Here is a 26,096-nt window from a genome sequence, read left to right as displayed (position 1 = left end):
AGCCCCAGGGAGGTGCAGGATGGCTCAGCCTTCAGCTGGAGAAAACAGGACGTCCCTTTCTCCCTGGCCTCCCTCCAGGTTGCCAAACACGCAGTACAAAGGCGCCGGGACTCGCGTGGAACGTCCCACGTGGCGGCTCCATGAGGAGAGGGGGCAGATGTGCCGCGTCAGCCGCGTGCCTGGGTGCTGACCACGCTCAGCTCCCGCAGATCAGACGCCCCAGATTGAGTCACTCTGACGTCTCCAGACGAGATGTGCAGATTATCCCCAACCTGGAGTCGGGCTCAGCCTCCTCCGGGTGAGACTCGGCACCAAACCCGGGCTCCGGCCGGTCCCTCGGAGCTCTTGCTCGAGGGCTGAGCACGGGGATCGGGGACGGGGGAAATGGGAACTCGGCAGAAAACGTGGAGGGACGACGAGCCGGGCTCGGGCTCCACATCCCGCAGAGCCAAGAGCTCCTGCCGTGGATCTCACCCGGAAAAGCTGCTGCAGCGGCTCCTCAAAGCGGCTCCGGCGCCGTTTGTGCCGGGTTTTGGAGCCGAGGAGAAACACGGAGTTAAAATTAGGCACCGAAGCAGGTGATTAAGCACCAAAACAGGTGATTAAGCACCAAAACAGGTGACTCCTGCCCCAAGTCAAATCCCCAAGTGCTCCTGGCTCAGCACCACTTCTCTGAGCCTTCTCAGCGTCTTATGTTCGGGCCAAACCCAGCCCTGTTCCCCAGCCCTGGCACTCTTGGGCCTCCAAAGGGAGTAGAATTCCCTTTCCAGGAGCAGGATTCCCTCTTCCATGAGCCCTGTAGCCGTTCCCCGTTGCCTTTCCCAAATTTCTCCCTCGGTCTGCAGCTTCCTGACCCGCTCTGGGGACACCGGCAGCTCCCGGGGGCTGTTGTGGGACTCCTGAGCCACCCCGACAGCGTTTTCTGCCTCTTTGATCTCTCCCTGTGGCGGAGGAACCGCAGCACAGCTCAGATCAAACACACCAACCCTCCCCTCCCAAAGCCCCTGTGGAGCTGCTCCAAATCTCTGCCTCCTGCTCCGGGAGGGAGGAGAGCCACTGGGGAGTTCCTGGGCTTTCCAGGGAGCTGCTGGGGCCTGGGCTCCGGGCTTTGGGATGAATCAGCCCTTCCCAGCCCGCCGCGTTCCCACGGCCGGAATCTCGGCTCTTCCCAGGGAGTTTGTGGGTGACTGAGCCAGCCGAGTGCCAGGGGCTTGGCCAACACCCATGTCCATGTTCTGCTGCTCTCCCACCGCTGCCCACGGGACCACCACGGCCCTCCCTCTCCTCCAGCACAGACCAAAGTCTCCTCCACCTGGGGTTGATCCAAGGGGAGTGTCAGGAGCAGGGTGTAACTGTGTTGGAGGGCCCAAGGGCTGTGACAAATTCCTTCTAGGGGAAGGTGTCCCTGCCCGTGGCAGAGGGTTGGATTGGGGAGATCTTTAGGGTCCTTTCCAACCCAAACCATTCCACCATCCAATGACTCCAGGTCTCTTCCAGCCCCCCCCACTCCGGGCGTGAGTTTGTGGCTCCAGGTGAGAGCCAAGAGGCACACCTGAGCTTGGACACTGCCCTGCTCCATCCCCGACCTCTGCAGTTCCCTCAAAGCCCCGGGACCACACCCTGGGCAGAAGAACCACCCGCACCCTCCCACCCCGCCCTGGGGCAGCTCCCGAAGCAGCGACACAACGAGCCGGTGAATGTTCTCTGCAGTTTATTGGGAATGGCAACATCCCGGGGGAGGAGAGCGGGGGAGAGGCGGGGACATTTCGTGCCCCGTCGCGGGGGGCCGGGAGCTGACGGACGAGTTTGTTCCCCTCGGAGACAGTCCGGGGGGTGTGCGAGGTGTCCCAGGGGTCACCGGGAGCGGGACGAGCGGAGCGGGAGCCGCAGCTCCGGGGAAGCCCCCGCGGCAGCAGAAGCTCCCGGCAGAGCGGAGCTGCCCACAGCCCCACCCTGGGCCAGCCCGGCCCGGCCGCTCGCCGAGCTGCCCCTCCCCGAGGGACGAGTCCCGCCCCGAGGGGAAAAGCGGGAGGGACCCTACGGGAAGCAGCCCCGGGACACGGGCCGGGAGGAGAGCGGGCAGGAGGAGCTTTATACACGAGAAATGTCCAAGCCGGCGAGGGGGGGCAGCTCCCCGTGCCGGGACCCCGCCGGCATCGCCCCCGGACCCCGCGCGGCACCGGAGCGGGCCGACCGGGCGGGGGGGGACGCGGCTCGTCCCACGGCGGGGCGGCCGAGCTGGGAGTCGGGGGGGGTGCTGCCGGCGGGACAGAGGAGCTGCTGCTCGGCGGGGCTCAGAACCGCACCCCCGAGGACTTCACCGAGGTGGTGGTGACGCTTCTCCGCACCGAGGACGAGCCCCCGCCGGAGCCGCAAATCCTCCCGCTGCCGGAGAGAAGCCCCCGCCGTACATCCCTCCTCCCATCCCGCAGCTGCCGCCCACGCTGCCGCCCCGAAGCCGCTTCCTCCCTCCGCCGCCGCACACCCCCTCCCCGCCGCCGTGAATCCTCCCCCCGATCCTCCAACCTCCCCTCCATCCCGCTGCCCCGAATCCTCCCCCCATCCCGCTGCCGCCGAATCCCCTCCCCGGCCGCGCCGCCGAATCCTCCTCCCATCCCGCTGCCGCCGAATCCTCCTCCCCCCCGCCGACTCTGCCTCCGGTCACGGTGGTGGTCCTGCCGACCACGCTGGAAGAGAAGCGCAGGTTACGTTCCCGTTGCCCAGTCCCGGGCTCTGTCTCCCAAAAACCCCGGTCTTAGGCTACTTTTGAGGGTCCCCAAGGGCATACTCCAGACGTTGACGTTGGACATGCTGTCGTTGCAGAGCCTGCGAGGGAAATTGGAACAGTTTAATCACCCGGTAAAAGAGAGGTCGTGAAAACTTCAAACCGCGGGTTTGTCATCACATCGTTGTCCCGTTCATCCCTCGAGCCACTTGGGAATCACTACAAGATTTCGGGAGGAGGTTGGCAATTCCTCTGTACGATGAGCTCCTCCAGGTTGAGGTTCATTAAAAGTGGGCACCTGACAGTGGGGATGTGGCAGTTCCACCACCTGCAATGAGCCAGGTCTGGGTCCCGAACCAAAAAATGCACCCCCAGAGCACCAATCCCAATATTTTACCCCTTTTATCCCAAATCCTCTATGATCAGGTTCCTTCAGGTTTGAGGCTCCTCCAGTTTGGAGGTTCCTCCACAACTGAGGTTCACTAAAATTGGGCACCTGACAGTGATGGGGTGGCAGTTCCACCACCTGCAGTGATCCAGTTACGGGTCCTGACCCCTCAACACATCCCCCAGAGCAGCAATCCCAACACCCACCCTTTTATCCCAATCCCTCTTTGGATGAGGTTCCTCCAAGTTTGAGGTTCACTGAAATTGGGCACCTGACAGTGATGGGGTGGCAGTTCCACCCCCTGCAGTGATCCAGTTATGGGTCCTGATCCCTCAACACATCCCACAGAGCACCAATGCCAACATCCACCTTTTTATCCCAATCCTCTTTAGAAGAGGTTCCTCCAGGTTTGAGGTTCCTCCAGGTCTGAGGTTCACTGAAATTGGGCACCTGACAGTGATGGGGTGGCAGTTCCACCCCCTGTAGTGATCCAGTTACGGGTCCTGACCCCTCAACACATCCCCCAGAGCACCAATCCCGACATCCACCCCTTAATCCCAAAGAACTGGTCCGGGATTGCAGAGCCCACGCTCCGGGTGTCCGGCCCCCCAACCCCAGCAGAGCTCAGGTCTCACCTGTTCTCCTCCCCCTCCAGCAGCTTCCTGTACATGGCGATCTCCACGTCCAGCGCGATCTTGACGTTCAGCCTCCTGGTACTCCTTCAGCAGCCGGCCAGCTCCTCCTTGTCCTTGCTCAGCGCTGCCTCCAGCTCCTCCAGCTTTATCCGGGCGTCCTTGAGGGCCATCTCGCCCCTCTCCTCGGCCTCGGCGATGGCCGACTGCAGATGCTGGTTCTGGGGGGACAACGGGAGGTGTCTCGGACCTTGCTTTGTCACTCAGGGTCAACCCTCGGACCCCCAAATGGAGAAAACAAGGGGAAATGTCCAAGATTCATGGAAGCTCGGAGTTGAAAGGGACCCACAAGCATCATCAAGTCCAACTCTTAAGAGGAATGGTCCAGATGGGAATCAAATCCTCATCCTCGGTGTTGCTCCATGAACTTGGGCTGATTGGAGGTTTCTGGCCCAGTCCTGGTCATTCATGATCCAACCTGCTGCCACCATCCCCTGAGACACCACCCAACCCCCACCTACTCCTTCATGTCCTTGATCTCATCCTCGAGACACCAACCGACCTCTACCTTCTTCTTCCCATCCTCGACCTCATCCCCCAGACACCACCCAACCCTTTATGTGCTTGTTCACCTCCTCAATCTCATCCCCAAGACACCAACCAACCCTTCCCTGCTCCTTCACCTTCCAATCTCATCCCCAAGACCCCAACCCTTCCCTGCTTATTTACCTCCTCAGTCTCATCCCAAGAACCAACCAACTTCTCAACCTGCCTCTCACCTCCTCAGTCTCATCCCAAACACCAATGAATCCTCACCTGCCTCTTCAGCTTCTGAATATCATCCCCAAAATACCAACCAACCTCTACCTTCTTCTTCCCGTCCTTGACCTCATCCCCAAGACACCACCCACCTTTTACCTGCTCCTTCATCTCCTCCATCTCATCCCCGAGACCCCACCCAACCCTCTGAGGTGCTGAGGGTCCTTTACCTGCTTCTTCACGTTCTCGATGTCCACCCAGCCTCTGGATGTTCCTGGTCAGCTCCTGGATCTCGATCTTGGTGTTGCGCAGGTTGTCCCCGTGGCGCCCCCGTGCTCTGCAGTTGCTCGTACTGGTGGCACGGGGACAAAACACCCCCCTCAGCCACACGTCCCTGGTGCCTCGGGGGGGTTGGCACCAGTTTCGTGGCTCAGGGGCTGCCACGAGGACCCAGCATGTGATGGGTGTTGAGTGCTAAAGGTGGTGCTGGGACCCAACCGTTGGGTTTGAGCTCTGAAATGGATCTTCATCCCACAAGGGAGGGATAAAAGCCTTGGGCAAGTGGTTTTGAGTCCCTCAAGGGTGGGATGACCCTCGACCAACTGTTGAGTCCTTCAGGGTTGGGATAACTCTTGGTCAATCATCACCTGAGTCCCTCAAGGGTGGAATAACCCTCGACCAACTGTTGAGTCCTTCAGGGTTGGGATAACTCTTGGCCAACCACTGACTCACCCTCAAAGGTGGAAAATCCTTGGCTAAGCATGGCTTGAATCCCTCAAGGGTGGGATAACCCTTGGCCAACTGAGTCCCTCAGGGGTGGGATAAGGGATAACCCTTGGAAAATCATCACCTGAGTCCCTCAAGGGTGGGATAACCCTGGGCCAACCACTGAGTCCCCCTCGAAGGTGGACAATCAGTGACACCAAGAAGCGCCTCTTGGCTTCTGAGAGTGAAGCTGGGCTGGACTTTCCTCACTAAGGCGCCTTTCTGGCCATTTTTCTCGAGGGGCCGGTGCCGTTCACTGCGGGGACACGGCGGGGACGGTGACTCAGATCCCTCAAAAGCAACCCAAGCCCCGTGGGGACGTCCTTGCACCACAAGCTCCAGCCCGTTAGGTCAGCGAGGCGTGTCACCCCACCAGAAATGATTATAAAGTATTATAAATTATTATAAAGTATATGAATTATTATAAATTATTATAAATGATTCTGATGATTATAAATTATTATGATTATGAATGATGATAAATGACTCAGCCCCACCCCGGGGGCGTCGCCCGGTCCGGCCTCACCTGGCTCTGGTACCAGGCCTCGGCCTCGGCGCGGCTGCTCTGGGCGATCTGCTCGTACTGGCGCCGCACCTCCTCGATGATGCTGTCCAGGTCCAGGTGCCGGTTGTTGTCCATGGACACCACCACGGACAGGTCCCGGCTGATGGTCTGCATCTGGGCCAGCTCCTGCGGACAACCCGCGGCTCAGAGGGAGCAGGGAAGAGCAGCAGCTCCGGGGCGGCCTCTCCACCCCGAGCCCACCCGTCCCACCCCGTCCCCACCCCGTCCCCACCCCGTCCCCACCCCGTCCCCACCCCACCTCCTCGTAGATGGCCCTCAGGAAGTTGATCTCGTCGGTCAGAGCTCCCACCCTGGCCTCCAGCTCCACCTTGGTCATGTAGGCCGAGTCCACGTCCTGAGGGAGAGATCCCACAGAGAAACAGCCGCGGTCACGCTCGGGAATCCTTCGGGGTGGCGGGAGCCGCGGGCCGGGCTGGGGGAATGGGGTCACCCACTTTGGGGTTTATAGGGAATTCTACGGTCTGTGTTTATATGGAATTGTATAAATGTATGGAATTCCATATGGAATTCTAGTCTGTGTTTGTATGGAATTCTATAAATGTATGGAATTTTATATGGAATTCTATAAATGTATGGAATTCTATAAATGTATGGAATTTATGTGGAATTCTAGAGTCTGTGTTTATATGGAATTCTGTAAATGTATGGAATTCCATATGGAATTCTATAAGTGTATGGAATTCCATATGGAATTCTATAAGTGTATGGAATTCTATGTGGAATTCTAGAGTCTGTGTTTATATGGAATTCTGTAAATGTATGGAATTCCATGTGGAATTCTATAGTCTGTGTTTATATGGAATTCTATAAATGTGTGTAGTTCTATATGGAATTCTATAAATGTATGGAATTCTATATGGAATTCTGCAGTCTGTGTTTATATGGAATTCTATAAATGTATGGAATTCTATATGGAATTCTATAATGTATGGAATTTATAAATGTATGGAATTCTATATGGAATTCTATAAATGTATGGAATTTATAAATGTATGGAATTCTATATGGAATTCTGTAGTTTGTGTTTATATGGAATTCTATAAATGTGTGTAATTCTATATGGAATTCTATAAATGTATGGAATTCTTTATGGAATTCTGTAGCCTGTGTTTATATGGAATTCTACAAATGTATGGAATTTTATATGGAATTCTGTACATGTATGTAATTGAAAATACATAATATTACTGTAGGTAATTCTACAAAATATAAATAATTGAAAATAGATAATGCTATCATATAAATTCTATAAAATATATAAATAATTGAAGATCGATAATACTATTATATAATTCTAAAAATATCTATACTGAAAATAGATTGTATTATTAAATATAATTCTCTCTATAGATAAATAATTGAAAATAGGAAATATTATTATGGTGTCATTCTAGATATATACCTAGAAAAATAACAAAAATTATATAATATTAATATCTGTAATTCTAGAAACACATATACGTAACTGGAAATAGATGATAATATTATTGTAGGTAATTCTATAATATATATAAAGTAATTGAAATGAGATAGATTATTATAGATAAATCTCTAAATATATAAAGTAGTTGGGATTAGATAACATTATTATAGATAATTCTATAAATATATATAAAAATAACTAAAAAGGTATAATATTATGATAGCTAATTCTACAAATAGATTATTTGGTGGGGATTGAGGGGTTATTTGGTGGAGATTGAGGGATTATTTGGGAGGAATTGAGGGATTATTTGGGGGGATTGAGAGATTATTTGGGGGGGATTGAGGGATTATTTGGGAGGAATTGAGGGATTATTTGATGGGGATTGAGGGGTTATTTGGTGGGAATTGAGGGATTATTTGGGGGGGATTGAGGGATTATTTGGGGGATTTAGGGATTATTGGTGGGGATTGAGGGATTATTTGGGGGGGATTGAGGGATTTTTGGGGGGGATTGAGGGATTATTTGGGGGGATTGAGGGATTATTTGGGGGGATTGAGAGATTATTTGGGGGCATTGAGGGATTATTTGGGGGGGATTTAGGGATTATTTGGGGGGATTTAGGGATTATTTGGGGGGATTGAGGGATTATTTCCGACCTTCTTCAGCACCACGAACTCGTTCTCGGCCGTCGTGCGCCGGTTGATCTCCTCCTTGTACCTGGGGGAGCAAAAGCACAGGCTGAGTTCCCGCCTTCTCCCGCCAAAGGGGGGTAAAAACCCCTAAAATTAAACATTCAGACCAAGAAACCACCCCCGGGATCACCGTAAAAAGGGAGTTTTGGGGGCAGAGAAGTAGCCAAAGAACCGTTTGAGGCGGCCCAAGCGTGGTGGCAACTCACTTGCTCTTGTACTCCTCGACGTACTGCTGCATGTTCTGCAGCTCCGACTCCAGCTGCCCCGCTGCGCCAGGATGGAGTCCAGCTGCCTCCTCAGGTTCTGGATGTAGCTCTCAAAGATCACACTCAGGTCCTTCCTCGGCCCCGACGGCCCCTGCTGCTGCAGCAGCTCCCTTGGTGGAGAGGACCTTGTTCTGCTGCTCCAGGAACCGGACCTGAACCCAACAGGGGCGTGTGAGACATTCCCGAGGGAACATCCCACTGCTGGGCGCTTTGGGAGCCCGAGGGAGTCATTCCCTGAACCTCCAGCTCCGACTCATTCAGGCATCTGAGCTCCTCAAGTGCATGAGGAGCTCAAACCCCCTGGGAGCTCACAGGGGTGTGAGACATTCCCGAGGGAACATCCCACTGCCCAAACCTCCTGGGAGCTCTGGGGGGCCAAGGGAATCACTCCCCGAATCCCCAACAGGACATGGTTTCCAAGAGCAAAATTCCTCCCTTCTTTCTCCTCTTTCCCCCCCCCCATTATCCTTAAATTCTCCCTTTAGCTTTCCTTGTCCTGCTGCTCCAGGAATTGGACCTTAACCCAACAGGGGTGTGTGAGACATTCCCAAGGGGAACATCCCGCTGCCCAAACCTCCTGGGAGCTCTGGGGGTCCAAGGCAATCACTCCCCGAATTCCCAACAGGACATTGCTTCCAAGAGCAAAATTTCTCCTTCTTTCTCCTTTTTTTCCTCCTCCCATTCCTTTAATTCCCTCTTTAGCTTTCCTTGTCCTGCTGCTCCAGGAATCAGACCTAAATCCGGGACACGGAGGATTCTCCATCACATGGGAACAGGTCCCACCAACGCCTCTTTCATCACCCAGAGGGATTTGCATGGTGATGAGACAACCAGGTAACTTTTGTTTTCTAATCCCTGCGCTTGCCTGAGCAGCAAAATCAGGGAAAGGAGGGAATTCCTAATAATTTCCAGCTCAGAGGAGGTTTTAAACGCAGCCCCAACTCCACGCCTGTCCCCTGTGGGAATCTGGCTTAGATTTGAAAACCTGGAGTGGAAAGGGAAAGCAAAGATCTAAAGGAATGTTTCAGTGGGAGGTTGTTTGGGCAGAGGATGGTAGGAGGGAGAACCCGAGCCCGAAACCTGCGGAGGTTGGAGGTGTTGAACCTGCTCGCAGGAGCAACCTCAGAGCAGGGCAGATGAAAGCCCCGCAGACACGGCTTTGATCTCGTGGGGAGGAGAGATTCCCATCTCTTCCCTTAATGAGAAGGCTCCGCTGGAGCTCCTCAGCCGGCCGGGATTCACCTCCAAAGGGACGTTTCTGCACCGGTGGGGAAGTTCCTCCCGGTTTCCACCTCGCCTGGTTTCCACCCCGCCCTCTCACCTTGTCGATGAAGGAGGCAAACTGGTTGTTCAGGGTCTTGATCTGCTCCTTCTCCTGGGTTTTCACCTGCTGGATCTGGGGGTCGATCTCCACGTGGACGGGCCGCAGGGTCGAGTCAATCTGCACCGGCTGGATGCCGGGGCCGGCTCTGCCCGGGCCACCATGACAAAGCCTGGGCCACCAAAGCCCGGGCCACCAAAGCCCGGGCCACCATAGCCACCGCCGTAGCCGCCCACCCCAGCGCCGAAGCCCCCCATTCCTCCACCGCCTCCATCCCTCCGAAGCCGCACATTCCTCCTCCTCCGCCGCCCATCCCGCCCCCGAAGCTGCCGAGCCCCCGTAGCCGCCGCCGAAACCGCCCATCCTGCCCCCGTAGCAGCCCCCACGGATATCCTGGCGCCGCTCCCCAGCCCGTGGAGGCTCCTGCTGCCGAAGCCGCCGCAGCGCCCGCCGGCCCCGAAGCCCCTGGACATGGAGTAGGAGCTGTAGCTGCTCCGGCTGCGGCCGCCCCCGAAGCCCCCGCCCATGGCAGAGCAGGAGCTGAAGCCCCTCCGACTCCCCCCTCCGAAGCTCCTGCAGACGGATTGACGAGACATCCTGGGTTCTCCTCAAAAGGATCCGAACAAACTGGGAAAGGTTGAGCAGGTGGACGAGGCTGGAAGGAGAAGGGAAGTCGGTCCCTGTGGCTGGAGGGCAGCGGGTGCTCCTTTTATGTGCTCCTGGAGTGGGCTGGGTCTGCATGGGCGTGAGGAAGACAGCTCCTGTCTTCATCAGCGTGGCGTGGTCGCAGATTCCCATCTCCAATTTGCCAAACATTGACCCTACCCAGAAACACACCCTCCAACGAGGCAGAAAAGGCACAACAAAGGTCCGACTGGGGCTCCCAACGCTCCCTGACCCGGGAATTCTGAGCCTTGAGGAGCAGGGGAGCCTCCCCAGGATACACCAGGAGCTTTTTTCCCACCTTTCCTCCATCGTGGTTGTTCCCCTGCCCGTGTTTATCTTTCCATCTCTCACTCCAAAGCCCCGGGGCAAGACCTGCAGCCGATGCCAAGTCGCAGCCCGGGCTTTCACAATTCCCAAAACACACCTATGTTACACCCTCAGCCTCCTTTTCACTTGGAAAGCTGCCTTTGGCTCCGGGAATTGGGTTTCTCAACCTCCCAGCCGGGGCTCAGCAAATTGCATTTTGATGAGGCTCTGGGTCTCTTTCTTTTTTTTTTTTGGGTAAATAAAACCTCCCCGGTGACGAGAGACGTTCCCGGTCGGACCCGAGCGCGTCCCGGAGCCTCCCTGCCAAGATCGTCTCAGCACCGGCTGGGAAATCCCTGCGGGATTCCCTGGAGGCTCCGGGGCCGTGGGGAGACTCCAGGCACAGACGGAGGGACGGCTCTGGGAGGGGAGGAGGGATCCCAAAACCCACATCACACCCCCTACAAGGGTTGATGTGCAGTTAATGGGGCTGGTCTGTGGGGTCATGGAGATGAGCAGGGCCGAGGCCACGGGGGGGGGGGGAACTTTCCTTGAGGAATCCCAACTCTTTTGGGCCTGTTTTGGTGTTTCTATGAAAATACATCGATTTTAGAAAGGCAGGGGCTTGTTGGGATCCTCTGGTTCCGATCCCAGGCTGAGGGTGGGTTCAAACTGATCCATCAAGGATCATGGGATGGGTTGGGTTGGAAGGGACCCTCAAACTCACCTCATTCCAACCCCCTGCCACGGGCAGGGACAACTTCCCCTCGACCAGGTCGCTCCAAGCCCCGTCCAACCCGACCTTGGCCAATTCCAGGGATGGGGAATCCACCACCCTTCAGAGAACCAGGGAACGATTTGGGTGGGAAGGAACCTTTGTAAGTCATTGAATCCAAAGATCCACCCCTGATCCACCCTTTTGCCTCGGTTACCGAGTACCAAAGGGCCTCATTTTGCACTTTTTATTGAGAAACTCCTCTTTTTTCATTAAGAACGCCATTTTTTGATGACTTTCCACATTTTAAAGGCACGTTGAAGGCCAAAACCACGGCTCTGGAGGCTCCTCGCCGTGCTGGCAGCCGTCTGGCTCTCGGATTCCCACAGGACACCCGGAATCAGGAGCTTCTGGAAAATCCACAACCGGCAACTTCTAACTACTTCCGGTCGATGTTCAACCGCCTCTAAAAATATCGCCCAGACACCCGTTCCCAAAAGCGCCTTCGGACCCCGGACGTGCAGCTGAACCGGCGTTCCCACTGGAAAACACGACATTCCCGGCGCTCATCCCCCCCCAGCACCTGCGTGGATCCCTGGGATCCAGGGAAGCGATTAGGGAGAAATAAGGCTAAAAAAAAAAAAGTCATGGAATCGTAGAATTGTTGAGGTTGGAGAAGACCTCCGAGATCACCAAGCCCAGCTTTGACCCAAATAAAATAGGTATCCTAAATAAAATAGGTACATATATCAATATCAAAAAATTAAAATGCACGTCAATAATACATTCATCAAATTTATCAATGAAATTTATGTCAATAAAATAAAATATAGCTCAAAAAGTCGCTGTGAGGGCGAAGGGACGGGAGGACGTTGAGCCAAGATGGTCAAGAATAGGCAATAAATCAATAAATAGGCAATACATCAATAAATAGGCCATAAATAGGGGGGTTAAGGCTCAGTGCCCAGCAGGACCCCTCCCCCGGCGTTACCAAACCCGCGGTTACGTTTTCCTGGGAGATTTTGGTCGGGTTTTTTTTTTCCCCCCTTCCCGTGGGCGGGTGACACCGATCCCGAAGTTCTCTCCCCGAGTTCCCAGGGGAGAGGCCCCGAGTCAGCAAACGGAGCAGCCCTGGTTTGATAACACGGAGCGTTGAGTCACGGCCCCGGCCCCAGCCAAGTTTGGGAAATCCAGCTGGGAACTGGGGATCGGCAGCACCTCCCGGCTCCGGCGGGATGGGCAGAGCCGGGATGGTTTGGGCGGGAAGGAGAGGGAAAGATCTCCCTGTTCCACGGCAGGGACACCACCTTCCACTGTCCCAGGTGAATCCAACTCGGCCTTGGGCACTTCCAGGGATGGGCGGCCACTGGGAAATCCATTCCAGGGCCTTCCCACCCTCACAGGAGGAATTAATTCCCAGTATCCCACCTATCCCTGCCCTCTTCCAGCTGGAAGCCCCTCACCCACTTGTCCCATCACTCCTTGTCCCAAAGTCCCTCTCCAGCTCTCTCAGAGCCCCCAGGAAGGAAAATGACCTCGAAAGGTCACTTCCAAGCCAAACTGTGCCACAATTCCATGAAAATAACAGGCAGGAATACAGGAGAAGCTGCTCAACCTGGAGTAATTGAGGGAAAACCACGGAATCCTGGAATCCTTTGGGTTGGGAGGGACCTTACGCCCATCCAGCATCCCCACCCTCTGCCATGGGCACCATCCCAGGTTGCTCCAGCCTGGTCTGGACACTTCCAGGGATGGGGCATCCTCTGGGAAATCCATCCCAGGGCCTCCCCACCGTCCTAGACAGGAATTCCTTCCCAATATCCCACCTATCCCTCCTCCAACAAAAGCCAGGAATTATGGCACCCTGAGTCCTTTCTTCCTCTTCCAACAAAAGGCAGGAATTATGGCACACCTGAGCCCTTTTCTGTCCTCCAGAAAAGGCAGGAATTATGTCACATCTGAGTCCTTTTCCCTCCCCCAACAAAAGGCAGGAATTTCGCACCATCTGGATCCAACCCGGGGAATTGTCCCCTGATTGCCGGTGCCAGCCCGGGAACAAAAGGAGAGGGATTGGGGTCTGTTTGTGGCAGGAGTGGCCCTTTGTGCTCCTGGAGGAGCCTCTTGTTGCCCCTCAGGAGCCTTCGGATTAGGGTGACTCCAGGTTTTGGATCGGGGTGACTCCGGGTTTAGATTGGGGTGACTCCAGGTTTGGATCGGGGTGACCCTGGGTTTGGGTGGGATGACTCTGGATTTGGATTGGGGTGACTCCGGGTTGGATTGGGGTGACTCTGGGTTTGGATTGGGGTGACTCTGGGTTTGGGTTGGGGTGACCCTGGGTTTGGATTGGGGTGACTCCAGGTTTGGATTGGGGTGACTCCGGGTTTGGATTGGGGTGACCTCAGGTTTGGGTTGGGGTGACTCTGGGTTTGGATTGGGGTGACCCTGGGTTTGGATTGGGGTGACTCTGGATTTGGATTGGGGTGACCCCGGGTTTGGATTGGGGTGACCCTGGGTTTGGATTGGGGTGACTCCGGGTTTGGATCGGGGTGACTCCGGTTTGGATCAAGCTGACTCTGGGTTTCGATCGGAGTCACTCTGGTTTGGATCGGGGTGACTCCAGGTTTGGACCGGGATGACCCTGGGTTTGGGTTGGGGGTGACTCCAGGTTTGGATCGAGGTGACTCCAGGTTTGCATTGAGGTGACTCTGCATTTGGATCAGGGTGACTCGGGGTTTGGCTCGGGTGACTCCAGTTTGGACCTGGGTGACCCCGGGTTTGGCTCGGGGTGACTCGCAGGGAAGTGAAGCCTTTTCACTCAACACTTCAGGTCACTTTGCACCTCCCAGCGCGCTCAGCCCTCGCCCAAACGGGTCCCCACCCAGGACAAGCCCGTGCTGGCAGCGCAGGGACATTCCCCTGTCACTGCCGGGACATTCATTCCACTGTCACCGCGGGACATTCCACTGTCACCACCGGGACATTCCCCTGTCACTGCCGGGACATTCATTCCACTGTCACTGCCGGGACATTCATTCCACTGTCACTGCCGGGACATTCATTCCACTGTCACTGCCCGCCTCGGCTGCTGCAGCCTTTACAAACCGGGAACGGGAGACTCGGGATGAGTCACCCCCGGCACCGTCTGCGGTTCACCGGGGATGTGATTCAAGGTCTCCCGGGCCGGAGGTCAAACCACAGCAGGGATTTTAGGAGGGAGATTTATACAACGTTCTGCTTTTCTGGGGAGAGTTGGGGTTGATGAGGGGAGAGGGCTCCTGCCCTTCCCAGGGCCTCAGTTGCCTTTTGGAGACTCCTTGGATCCCTGGGAGGCCAGACAGCAGGAAAAGCTGCTCCAGAGTCGTGGGTAGCGAGGAATCGGCTCTGGATTAGCTGGAGGGGTGACGACCACCCTGCCCTCTCCCACCCGACCCGGGAAGGACGTTCCCAAAGCACTTGGGGCTGTGTGAGGGGTGCCCCCAGAGCTCCATCTGCCCCCACAGCCCCGGGACCACCCTGGAGGACGGGGAGGTCGGAGACAGAGGTGGGATGGGGGGGGAACGTCCCAAATTGGCCAACTCAGGCAGGAAAGGGCTCAGGAAGAGAAAAGGGAAGGGAAGAGCCTCCTAAATCCACGGGGTCCCAAAGGTTGCTCGGTCTGATGGGGACAAGGAGGACAAAGGGTCACCACGGGAGATCCCCCCTGGACAGGGAGGAGGATCCAAGTGCTGCCTCTTCCTCTGTGCCGGGAAGGGCTCGTTCCCGGGGCTGTCACCCTGTGCCCCACATCCCAAACCCCTCCCCTGGTGAGACCCCCTCGGAGCTCCCACCGAAGTCACCCAGCACCCACGGTTTTGGGGCGGGAGAGGAAAAAGAGGAGCCCGGGCTGCTCCTTCCCCGGGCTCCTTCAAACCCCGACTTCAAAGGGCAGGAGAAGTGAGAAGCGCTTTCGGCTCCCGTCTTGTCGCAACACGAAACTCTCGGTCGGGAGGGAAAAACCACACCAGGTTTCTGCCTCTCGTGTTTATTGGGGGGAGAAAGGTCGGGCAAACACACACGGCCCGGCCCGGGAGCACCAGGGAAAGGGGAACCCGGAGCCAAAACGGAGATTTTACAACAGAAACTCGGGGGGGGGGGGGGGGGAAGCGAATGAAAAGTCCTTGGGTGAGAAACGTCTTCGGCTGGGCCAGGAGGAAATTCCTGTTCTGGAGCTCCAGCTCTGGCTGATGAGCAGCTCCGATTAAGTTGCACCATGGCTGGAGCCAGCCCGAGGTCTTGAGAGAAGCTGGGTCTTCCTGAGCTGAGTCTTTCCGAGCCGGGTCTTCCCGAGCCAAGCAGGGACCCGACACAAGAGGGGACTGAGCCCTCAGTGTGCTGATCCACGGGCTCATCCCAGACGGATTTAGGGCTTCCCAGTGAGCAGGAAGGTCATCCCACTTTGGTTTGGGATTCCCAGTGAGCAGAAATCATCCCACTTTGCTTTGGGCTTCCCAGTGAGCAGGAAGGTCATCCCACTTTGGTTTGGGGGTTCCCAGTGAATAGGAAGGTCATCCCAGTTTGGTTTGGGATTCCCAGTGAGCAGGAAGGTCATCCCAGTTTGGTTTGGGATTCCCAGTGAGCAGGAAGGTCATCCCACTTTGGTTTGGGATTCCCAGTGAGCAGGAAGGTCATCCCACTTTGGTTTGGGGTTCCCAGTGAGCAGGAAGGTCATCCCACTTTGGTTTGGGATTCCCAGTGAACAGAAGGTCATCCCAGCTGGGTTTGGGGTTCCCAGTGAACAGGAAGGTCCTCCCAGCTGGGTTTGGGTTCCCTGTGGATGGGCAGTCCTGCTTCCAAAGGAGAGCTCAGCCCCCCAATAACCAGCAGCTGGAGGGGATGGAGCTGTTCTTGTGTGGTTTTGGGAATCTCCATCCTCAGCAGGTGGGTCTGTCCATGTTTTTGGGAATCTCCATCCTCAGTGCGTGGGTCTGTCCGTGTTTTTGGGAATCTCCATCCTCAGCAGTGGGTCTGGTCATGTTTTTGGGAATCTCCATCCTCAGCAGGTGGGTCTGGTCATGTTTTTGGGAATCTCCATCCTCAGCAGGTGGGTCTGGCCGTGTTTTTGGGAATCTCCATCCTCAGCAGGTGGGTCTGGTCATGTTTTTGGGAATCTCCATCCTCAGCAGGTGGGTCTGTCCATGTTTTTGGGAATCTCCATCCTCAGCGGGGTGTCTGTCCGTGTTTTTGGGAATCTCAGTCCTCAGCAGGTGGGTCTGGCTGTGTTTTTGGGAATCTCCATCCTCAGCAGGTGGGTCTGGTCGTGTTTTTGGGAATCTCCATCCTCAGCAGGTGAGTCTGTCCATGTTTTTGGGAATCTCCATCCTCAGCGGTGGGTCTGGCCGTGTTTTCCTCCCCCCCCCGGTCCCAGGGATGGTTCCAAAGGACTCGGGATGCTCTGGGGCTCTCGGTGGAATTCCCGTCCTTTCTCCGCGGGTGCTGGGAATGGGGCCGGGGGAGGGATCCCGTCCCTACACCCTCCGGCCGGGAGAGCCGCTGTTCTTCAGGAGGGTGCCGGACCCCACCACCACCGCTGGAGCCCCCGCCCACGGAGCCAAACCCGGACCCCGCGGAGCCGAATCCGCTCCCGGCTCCCAATCCTCCCCCTCCCAGGCTGAAGCAGAGCCCGGCTCCGCCCGCGGAGCAGCCGCCTTTGCCGCTCCCGAATCCGATTCCTCCTCCTCCGAGGCACATCCCGCCGCCGTATCCGCCTCCCACGGAGCTGCTGCCGCCCACCACGGCTGCGGAGAGGAACGGGAGGCCCCGGTTACCCCTGGAGTTTGGGAGCAGCGATCCCAGCCCGCCGCGATCCCACGGGAATGGTACTTACAGATGCTGACGGAGCTCTGGCATTCCCCAGACATCCTGCAGGAAAAGAGGTGCAGTGTGGGATCCAGCCACAGCATCTGGAGTTGCCTTGTCCCCATCAGACCCGAGCAGCCTTTGGGACCCCGTGGATTTTAGGAGGCTCTTCCCTTCCCTTTTCTCTTCCTGAGCCCTTTCCCTGCCTGAGTTGGCCAATTTGGGACGTTCCTCCCCATATTCCACCTCTCTGTCTGACCTCCCCGTCCTCCAGGTGGTCCTGGGGCTGTGGGGGCAGAGCTGGAGCTCTCGGGGCACCCCTCACACAGCCCCAAGTGCTTTGGGAACGTCCTTCCCGGTCGGTGTGGGAGAGGGCAGGGTGGTCGTCACCCCTCCAGTTGATCCAGAGCCGATTCCTCCACATCCACCGCCCCAGCTCCGGCTTTGCTCCACAGTTTGGCCCCGGCTCGTGGCAACACCATGTGGAGCTGGTGAGCACATTTCTCCCATCGATTTACCGGGATACCACGGAATTCCCGCCGCATCCCACCCACCTGCACTCCTCCCCTTCCAGCAGCTTCCTGTAGGTCGCGATCTCCACGTCCAGGGCCAGTTTGACGTTCATGAGCTCCTGGTGCTCCCGGAGCTGCCGGGCCAGGTCGGCCTTGGCCTTCTGCAGGGCGCTCTCCAGCTCGGCCAGTTTGGCCTGGGCGTCCTTCAGGGCCCCTCCCCGCGCTGCTCCGCGTCCGCGATGCTCGTCTGGAGGGTCTCGCACTGGGGGAGGCACGGGGGGGGTCAGTGGGGAGGGGAAGCCACAGAGAGGAAGGAAAGATCCCAGCTCATGGAATCGTGGAGTGGTTCGGGCTGGAAGGGACCTTAAAGGTCACCGAGCGTGGGCAGGGGATCCCACCATCCCAGGGGATCCAACCCAGCCTGGGGCACTCCCAGGGATCCAGGGACAGCCACAACTTCTCTGGGAATCCATCCCAGGGCCTCCCCACCCTCCCAACAGGAACTCCTTCCCAATATCCCCCCTAAACCTCCCCTTTCCCATGGGAAGCCATTCCCTGTGTCTGTCCCTCCAGCCCTTGTTCCCAGTCCCTCTCCAGTTCTCCTGGAGCCCCTTCAGGCCCTGGAAAGGGCTCCTGGATCCTTCCCTTCTCCAGGGAACACACACTCATCCCATCCCCCCTTTCCATGGGCAGGGACACCTCCCACTATCCCAGGTCCCTCCAAGCCCTGCCCAACCTGTCCTTGGACACTTCCAAGGACGGCTCATCCCTAACCTCTTCCAGGGCCCTCCAGCTTTTCCACGGCAGGTCCCTCCCACTCCCAACGATTCCGCACCTTTATTTCCCTCCAGGGAAGCCCCGAAGGGCTCGGCCGAGAGCTCAGCCCCCGTTTCCCCAGGACACCCCCCTCACCTGCTTCTTCACGCTGTCGATCTCGGCGCGGATCCTCTGGACCATCCGGTTGAGCTCCGAGATCTCGGCCTTGGTGTCCCTCAGGCTGTCCCCGTGTTTGCCGGCGCTCACCTGCAGCTCCTCGTACTGGGGGCACAACCAGGAGGAGCTCGTTGGGTCCGGCCCGACCCCGCAGCTCCTCCGGCAGCTCGGGATGGCCCCGGCTCTGCCGGGAAAGCCACGGGAGGGACGGTCTGGGTGGACCAGAGACAGCAAATCCCAGCTCCTGGAGTGCTCTGAGCTCCCAATCCCACTCCTGGAGTGCTCTGAGCTCCCAGTCCCAGCTCCTGGAGTGCTCTGAGCTCCCAATCCCAGCTCCTGGAGTGCTCTGAGCTCCCAATCCCAGCTCCTGTGCTCCGAGCTCCCAGTCCCCCAGCTCTGGAGTGCTCTGATCTCCCAGTCCCAGCTCCTGGAGTGCTCTGAGCTCCCAATCCCATGTTTTTGAGTGCTCTGAGCTCCCAGTCCCAGCTCCTGGAGTGCTCTGAGCTCCAATCCCATGTTTGATTCTCTGAGCTCCCAGTCCCAGCTCCTGGAGTGCTCTGCTCCCAGTCCCAGCTCCTGGAGTGCGCTGAGCTCCCAGTCCCACTCCTGGAGTGCTCTGAGCTCTCAAATCCCAGGTCCTGAAGTGGTCTGAGCTCCCATGGGTGACTCTCCCCCCCCCTTGGACACAGGGCATCACCAGAAAGGTGGGACACACCCACTATCCCAGCTCCTGAGCGGTTTGAGCTCCCAGTCCCAGCTCCTGGAGCGGTCTGAGCTCCTGTGGGTGACCCTCCCACCCCCCAGACCCCAGAGGGTGTCACACACCCACCTTGCCCCGGTACCAGCCTCGGCCTCGCGCGGCTGCGGTTGGCGATGTCCTCGTACTGCGCCTTCACCTCGGCGATGATGCTGTCCAGGTCCCTCCCGGTTGTTGTCCATGGAAAGCACCACCGAGGTGTCCGACACCGTCTTCTGCATCTGGGACAGCTCCTGCGGGCACACCCCCCGGACTGAGCCCCTCCGGAGCTTCCCGCAGCGTCACAACCCCCTCACATCCCGACATCCCAATATCCCTTATCCTGACATCCTGATATCCCAATATCCCTTATCCCGACATCCTGACATCCTGATATCCCAATATCCCTTATCCCGATATCCCAATATCCTTCTCTCTCCCATATCCTGACATCCTGATATCCCAATATCCCTTATCCCGACATCCTGATATCCCATATCCTTAGCCTGACATCCTGACTCCTGATATCCCAATAGCCCTTATCCGACATTCTGACAGTCCTGATATCCGGACATCCCAACATCCCTTATCCCGACATCTTGACATCATAACATCCCATCCCATCCCTCCTCCCTCAGCCCTCCATCCTCATCCCTCCATCCCTCATTCCTCCATCCCTCCATCCCTCATATCCCTCATCCGTATCCCTCCATCCCTCCATCCCTCCATCCCTCATCCCTCCATCCCTCATCCCTCATCCCTCCATCCCTATCCATCCATCCCTCCATCCCTCCATCCTTCCATCCCTCCATCCCTCCATCCCTCCATCCTTCCATCCCTCCATCCCTCATCCCTCCATCCCTTAACATCCATCCCTCCATCCCTCCATCCCTCCATCCCTCCATCCCAACATCCCTCCCATCCCTCCATCCTTATCCTCCATCCCTCCATCCCTCCATCCCTCATCCCTCCATCCCTCCATCCCTCCATCCCTTATCCATCCATCCCTCCATCCCTCCATCCCTCCATCCCTCCATCCCTCCATCCCTCATCCCTCCATCCCTCCATCCCTCCATCCTTCCATCCTTCCATCCCTCCATCCCTCATCCCTCCATCCCTTATCCATCCATCCCTCCATCCCTCCATCCCTCCATCCCTCCATCCCATCCCTCCATCCCTCCCTCCCTCACTCACACCGCCTCGTACAGGCACTTGAGGAAGTTGATCTCTTCCAGCAGGGAATCCACTTTGCCTGGAGCTCCACCTTGACCATGTAGGCCCCGTCCACGTCCTGCAGCGGACACGGGGTGAGAAAACCCGCCCGGATCAAAGGCCCCGTTTGAGCTCAGATTTCATGGAATGGCGGGATGGGATGGATGGGGTGGTTGGGAGGGATCCTGAATCCAGTACCACCCCCTGCCTGGGCAGGGAACCATCCCACCATCCCAGGGGGATCCCGCTCGGCCTTGACACTTCCAGGGATCCAGGGGCAGCCACAGCTTCTCTGGGAATTCCATTCCAGGGCCTCCCCACCCTCATAGGGAATATTTCTTCCAACATCCCATCTCTCCCTGCCCTCTGGCAGCAGGAAGCCATTCCCTGTGTCTGTCCCTCCAGCCCTTGTCCCCAGTCCCTCTCCAGCTCTCCTGGAGCCCCTTCAGGCCCTGGAAGGGGCTCCAAGCTCTCCCTGGATCCTTCCCTTCTCCAGGGGAACATTCCCAGCTCTCCCAGCCTGGCTCCAGAAGCAAGGAATCCCGGAATGGGTTGGAAGGGGCATTAAATCCCATCCAAATCTCACCTTCCATGGGCAGGGACATCTCCCACCATCCCAGGGGATCAAACCTGGCCTTGGACACTCCCAGGGATCCAGGGGCAGCCACAGCTTCTCTGGGAAATCCATCCCAGGGCCTCCCCACCTTCCCAGCCAGGAATTCCTTCCCCAAATCCCCCCTAAATCCCCCCTTTCCCAGTGGGAAGCCATTCCCAGTGTCTGTCCCTCCATCCCCCCTCCCAGCTCCCTCTCCAGTTCTCCTGGAGCCCCTTGGGATCAGGAATAAGGCCTGGACCTTCTTGAGGACACGAAGTCGTTCTCGTCCGCCGTGCGTTTGTTGATCTCCTCCTCGTACCTGGGGAGCAGAGACGGGATTTGCCTCTGGAATATCCTCGGGAGCTCGCAGGAATGGCCCAGGAAACCGCCCCGGGACAGGTCCCTGGCTCCAGGATCCCGGGAAGCCCGGAAGAGGAATCCTGGCTCTGCCAGACACGAGTCCCAGCGGCTCCAGGACCTTCTCCAAGGCTCCATCTCCGCACACGGATCATGGAATGCCCCCCAGGGATCCACACGGGATCATTATTCAAACCCCAAAAATCCCCCCATGGGCCGTTTCCCCAAAAAATAAAGTCATTTTCAACCAGCAGATCCCGGGCCTGGGGATCCCGGTGATTCCCAGACTCTTCTTTTCCCAGTTTGGTTTGGGGGGGGGAATTCCTTGAGTGGATTCTTTCCTGCGGGATTGTTCTTCCTTTTCCAACTGGACTGGTTTTATCATCTTATGTACTATAACAAATTGTATTTTTTTATACTAAATTGTATTTATACAATTTATATAATAAATAAATTGTATAAATTGGCATTTATATATAATAAATGTTCAAATGTAAAAATACAATAAATATAATGTTATCATAATATTCAAGCTATAATTTATACTTATATTCCACTTTAAGGTATAATAAATAGGCAGAAAATCTCCTCTTATTTTCCCTGTGGTTTTTTTTTTACGCCACCTCAACCTTCCCAAGGAAACCTGGGAATGCTGAAGGGTTTTACGGGAAGGAAATCCAGGAGGAAATTGGAGCCGGGTTTAGCAACTAATTAAGTCGTTAAATCGTTAATGTCACGGGTTCCTAATTGAGAGAGACGAGAAGGATCCTCCCTCAGGATCCAAACAAGGCACGGAGGGAATGTGAGGAATAGCGAGGAAATTTGAGGAATATTGAGGAAATTTGAGGAATATCAAGGAAATTTGAGGAATGTTGAGGAGATTTAAAGAATATTGAGAAAATTTGAGGAATATTGAGAAAATTTGAGGAATATTAAGAAAATATTAGGAATATGGAGAAAATATGAGGAATATTGAGAAAATATGAGGAATATCAAGGAAATTCAAGGAATATTGAGGAAATGTGAGGAATATTGAGAAAATATTAGGAATATCAAAGAAATTTGAGGAAATTTGAGAAGTATTGAGAAATATTGAGGAAATTTGAGGAATATTGAGGAAATGTAAGGAACATTGAGAAAATATGAGGAACATCAAGGAAATTTGAGGAAATCTGAGAAAATTCGAGAAATATGGAGAAAACTTGAGGAATATTGAGAAAATATTAAGAATATTGAGAAAATGTTAGGAATATCAAAGAAATTTGAGGAAATTTGAGAAGTGTTGAGGAATATTGAGGAAATTTGAGGAATATTGAGGAAATTTAAAGAACATTGATAAAATCTGAGGAATATTGAGAAAATGTAAGGAATATTGAGAAAATATGAGGAATATCAAGGAAATTTGAGGAATATTGAGGAAATGTGAGGAATATTGAGAAAATTTGAGGAAATGTGAGGAAATTTGAGAAAATTTGAGAACTATGGAGAAAACTTGAGAAATATTGATGAAATTTGAGGAATATCGACGAAATGTGAGGAGTATTGAGGAAATTTGAGAAATATTGAGGAAATCTGAGAAATACTGAGGAATATCAAGAAAATTTGAGGAATATCGAGGAAATTTGAGGAATATTGAGGAAATTTAAAGAATATTGAGAAAATTTGAGGAAATTTGAGGAAATTTAAAGAATATTGAGAAAACTTAGGGAATATTGAGAAAACTTGAGGAATATGGAGAAAATATGAGGACTAGCAAGGAAATTTTGAGGAAATTTGAGAAAATCTGAGAAAATTTGAGGAGATGCGAGAAACACGGCGAAGACTTGAGGAACATCGAGGAAATTCGAGGAATATCGAGAAACACCTTTAAAAAAATCCCCCCCTTTTCACCCGAGCCCGACACCCCCCAAACCTTTGACATTTTCTGCCCGGCGGGAAAAAAAATCAGCGAAATAGCGACGATTATTATCATCGATATTTCAGGGCTTTGGGGCTGTTTGGGGTTTTCTCTCCGTTTCTTCGCCCCCGAAGCACCTACTTGGTCTTGAACTCCTCGACCGTGTCCTGGGAGCTCTTGAGCTCCGATTGCAGCTGGAGCTTCTCCCCGGAGAGGGAGTCGAGCTGCCTGCGGAGAGCGCTGACGAAGGCCTCAAACAGGGGCTCCAGGCTCCTGCCCCCCGGGCCGACCCCCCCCTGCTCCTGCAGCAGCTTCCACTTGGTCTCCAGGACTCGGTTCTGCTGCTCCAGGAATCGCACCTGAGCGGGGGAAGGGGGAAAGAGTCACGGTTTCCCCCCCAAAAAGTCGCATTTTATTGATTTCCCCCCCCCCCCGAAAAATCGCATTTTATTGATTTTTTTTTTCCCCTCCTTTTTTCCCCCCCCCTCCGTGTTTTATTCTCCTTCAACGGGTTTGACCTTCCTGGTTGTCTCATCTCTCCCGGTCCCACAGTGGGTGGGAAACAGGGGGAGTCACCTCCCCTCCCCAGTTTTGAAGCCTTTCAGCAGGAGGGACACAGTGAAATTCCTGGGTTTGGCGCCTTCTCCTTCCAAACAGCTTCCCCAAAAAGCCCGGGTTTCTACTTAAAAATAGCCCAGAACGCCCAAAGTCCCACCTTCGCCTTAAAAAAAAAGAGTCAGAATGCCAAAAATCTCATCTACTCCTTAAAAATTGCCAAAAATCCCATCTTCTCCTCAAAAATGAGGAGATTTGGTGCCAGCTCTGGGTGTCCCTGGATGAGCCTCTCCCGGCCCTTCCCAGGGAACTTTGGGGGGATTTTGGAGTTCCCAGCTCGGGGTGTCCCTGGATGAGCCTCTCCAGGCCATTCCCATGGAATTTTGGGAGGATTTGGTGCCAGCTCCCAGCTCTGGGTGTCCCCGGATGAGCCTCTCCAGGTCATTCCCATGGAATTTTGGGAGGATTTGGTGCCAGCTCTGGGTGTCCCTGGATGAGCCTCTCCTGGTCCTTCCCATGGAACTTTGGGGGGATTTTGGAGTTCCCAGCTTGGGCTGTCCCTGGATGAGCCTCTCCCGGTCCTTCCCAGGGAACTTTGGGGGGATTTGGGGCCAGCCCTGGCTCTGGATGAGCATCTCCAGGCCATTCCCATGGAATTCTGGGGGGATTTGGGGCCAGCTCCCGGCTCTGGGTGTCCCTGGATGAGCCTCTCCCAGCCATTCCCATGGAACTTTGGGGGGATTTTGGAGTTCCCAGATCAGGGTGTCCCAGATGAGCCTGTCCAGGCTGTTCCCATGGAATTTTGGGGGGATTTGGTGCCAGCTCCTGGCTCTGGATGAGCCTCTCCTGGTCGTTCCCACGGAACTTTGGGGGGATTTTGGAGTTCCCAGCTCTGGGTGTCCCTGGATGAGCACCTCCGAGATGTTCCTTCCCATGGAACTTTGGGAGGATTTGGTGCCAGCTCCTGGCTCGGGGTGTCCCTGGATGAGCCTCTCCAGGCCATTCCCATGGAATTTTGGGAGGATTTGGGGCCAGTTCCCAGCTCTGGATGAGCCTCTCCCGGCCCTTCCCATGGAACTTTGGGGGGATTTTGGAGTTCCCAGCTCTGGGTGTCCCTGGATGAGCCTCTCCCGGTCATTCCCACCCCCCTGGAGCCACCCCAAGCCGAGACCCCCCCCCCCATAAAAACCCCTCACCCCCCCAAATTTCACCTTGTCGATGAAGGAGGCGAACTTGTCGTTGAGCTGCTTCATCTCCTCCCTCTCCTGCGCCCGCACCCGCTGGATCTCGGGGTCGATCTCCAGGTTCAGGGGGGCCAGGAGGCTCTGGTTGATGGTCACCTCCCTGATGCCGCCGGGGGGGCACGTGGGGAAGCCTTGGCCCCCCAGCCCCGCCTCGAAGCCCCCCCCGAAGCCCCCGAAGCCGCCGGGGAAGCTCCCCCCGCCGAAGCCCCCCCCGAACCCCGCGCCGCCCCCGAAGCCCCCTTGGCCGCCCCCGAAGCCCCTGCAGAGCCCGGCGGCCCCCCCGAGCCCCCCCAGGGCGCCGCTTTTGCTCCCCCCCAGGCTGTAAACGCTCCTGCTGCCGAAGCCGGACCCCCGGCACGACCCCCGGCCGCCGAAGGCGACCTTGGTCTTGCCCCCGAAACAGACGGAGCTGGAGCCGAAGCTCTTCCCCAGAGCGCAGGATTGGCGAGACATGACGGGGGGGGCCCCAAAATGCGCAGCCGAGAGCCGAGGGTGGAGGTTGGGAGGCGACAGGAGGCGAGTCCTGGGGGAGCGACCGCCGGGTGCCCCCTTTTTATGGGCGCGGGGAAGCGCTGGGTGCCAGGGGAGGGGAGATGTCAGGTGGGTGGTTTCTTTTTTTGGGGGGGCTGTTTAATTCTTTTCATTGTGTTCGGGGGTTTGGGAGGGTTCCCTCCTCTCCTCGCCACCGCCGTGACCTGCCTCCCAAACACTCCCCGGGGAGAGCGAAGGCAAACAAAGCCTTTGTTGGTGTTGGAAGGCGAAGCGGAGCTCAAACAGCCCCGGGTCGGGGCTGTCACCGCTCCCAAAGCCCCGCCGAGCCCCCGCCACGCCTCGGCCTCGGGGGAGACCCCGCTCGGGGCTCAGAGCTGTCACTTTTGGGGCTGACAGCGGGGCTGGGCTCAGCGGGTTCCCAGTCACACCCTCGGCTGCCCCCGGGTTCAACCTCCCGCTCCGAGCCGAGGCTGACGCGGGT

The 26,096-nt window shown here is 56.0% G+C and overlaps 2 protein-coding genes across 2 annotated transcripts; both read right to left on the bottom strand.

The window, feature by feature from the left end:
• Positions 1–2,294: 2,294 nt before the first annotated feature.
• LOC116800014 (keratin, type II cytoskeletal 6C-like) lies at positions 2,295–10,156 on the bottom strand. Its single transcript, XM_032713529.1, is given in 20 exon segments — positions 2,295–2,395; positions 2,398–2,588; positions 2,590–2,641; positions 2,644–2,690; positions 2,794–2,826; positions 3,749–3,966; positions 4,735–4,762; positions 4,764–4,835; positions 4,837–4,856; positions 5,796–5,960; positions 6,094–6,189; positions 7,938–7,998; positions 8,180–8,240; positions 8,243–8,349; positions 8,351–8,391; positions 9,561–9,727; positions 9,730–9,834; positions 9,837–9,893; positions 9,896–9,946; positions 9,949–10,156. Coding segments are annotated over 20 exon segments (1,881 nt in total).
• Positions 10,157–16,524: 6,368 nt separating this feature from the next.
• On the bottom strand, positions 16,525–25,576 carry LOC116799909 (keratin, type II cytoskeletal 4-like). The gene is given in 13 exon segments (XM_032713371.1): positions 16,525–17,021; positions 17,111–17,145; positions 17,637–17,808; positions 17,811–17,856; positions 18,507–18,632; positions 19,357–19,381; positions 19,383–19,448; positions 19,450–19,517; positions 20,460–20,518; positions 20,521–20,554; positions 21,317–21,389; positions 23,466–23,683; positions 25,091–25,576. Coding segments are annotated over 13 exon segments (1,905 nt in total).
• Positions 25,577–26,096: the final 520 nt, after the last annotated feature.

This window comes from Chiroxiphia lanceolata, chromosome 30 (assembly GCF_009829145.1).
Source record: "Chiroxiphia lanceolata isolate bChiLan1 chromosome 30, bChiLan1.pri, whole genome shotgun sequence".
Taxonomy (NCBI): domain Eukaryota; kingdom Metazoa; phylum Chordata; class Aves; order Passeriformes; family Pipridae; genus Chiroxiphia; species Chiroxiphia lanceolata.
Note: the sequence above shows the minus strand (reverse complement) of the source record. Positions and strands in the feature narration are given on the sequence as shown.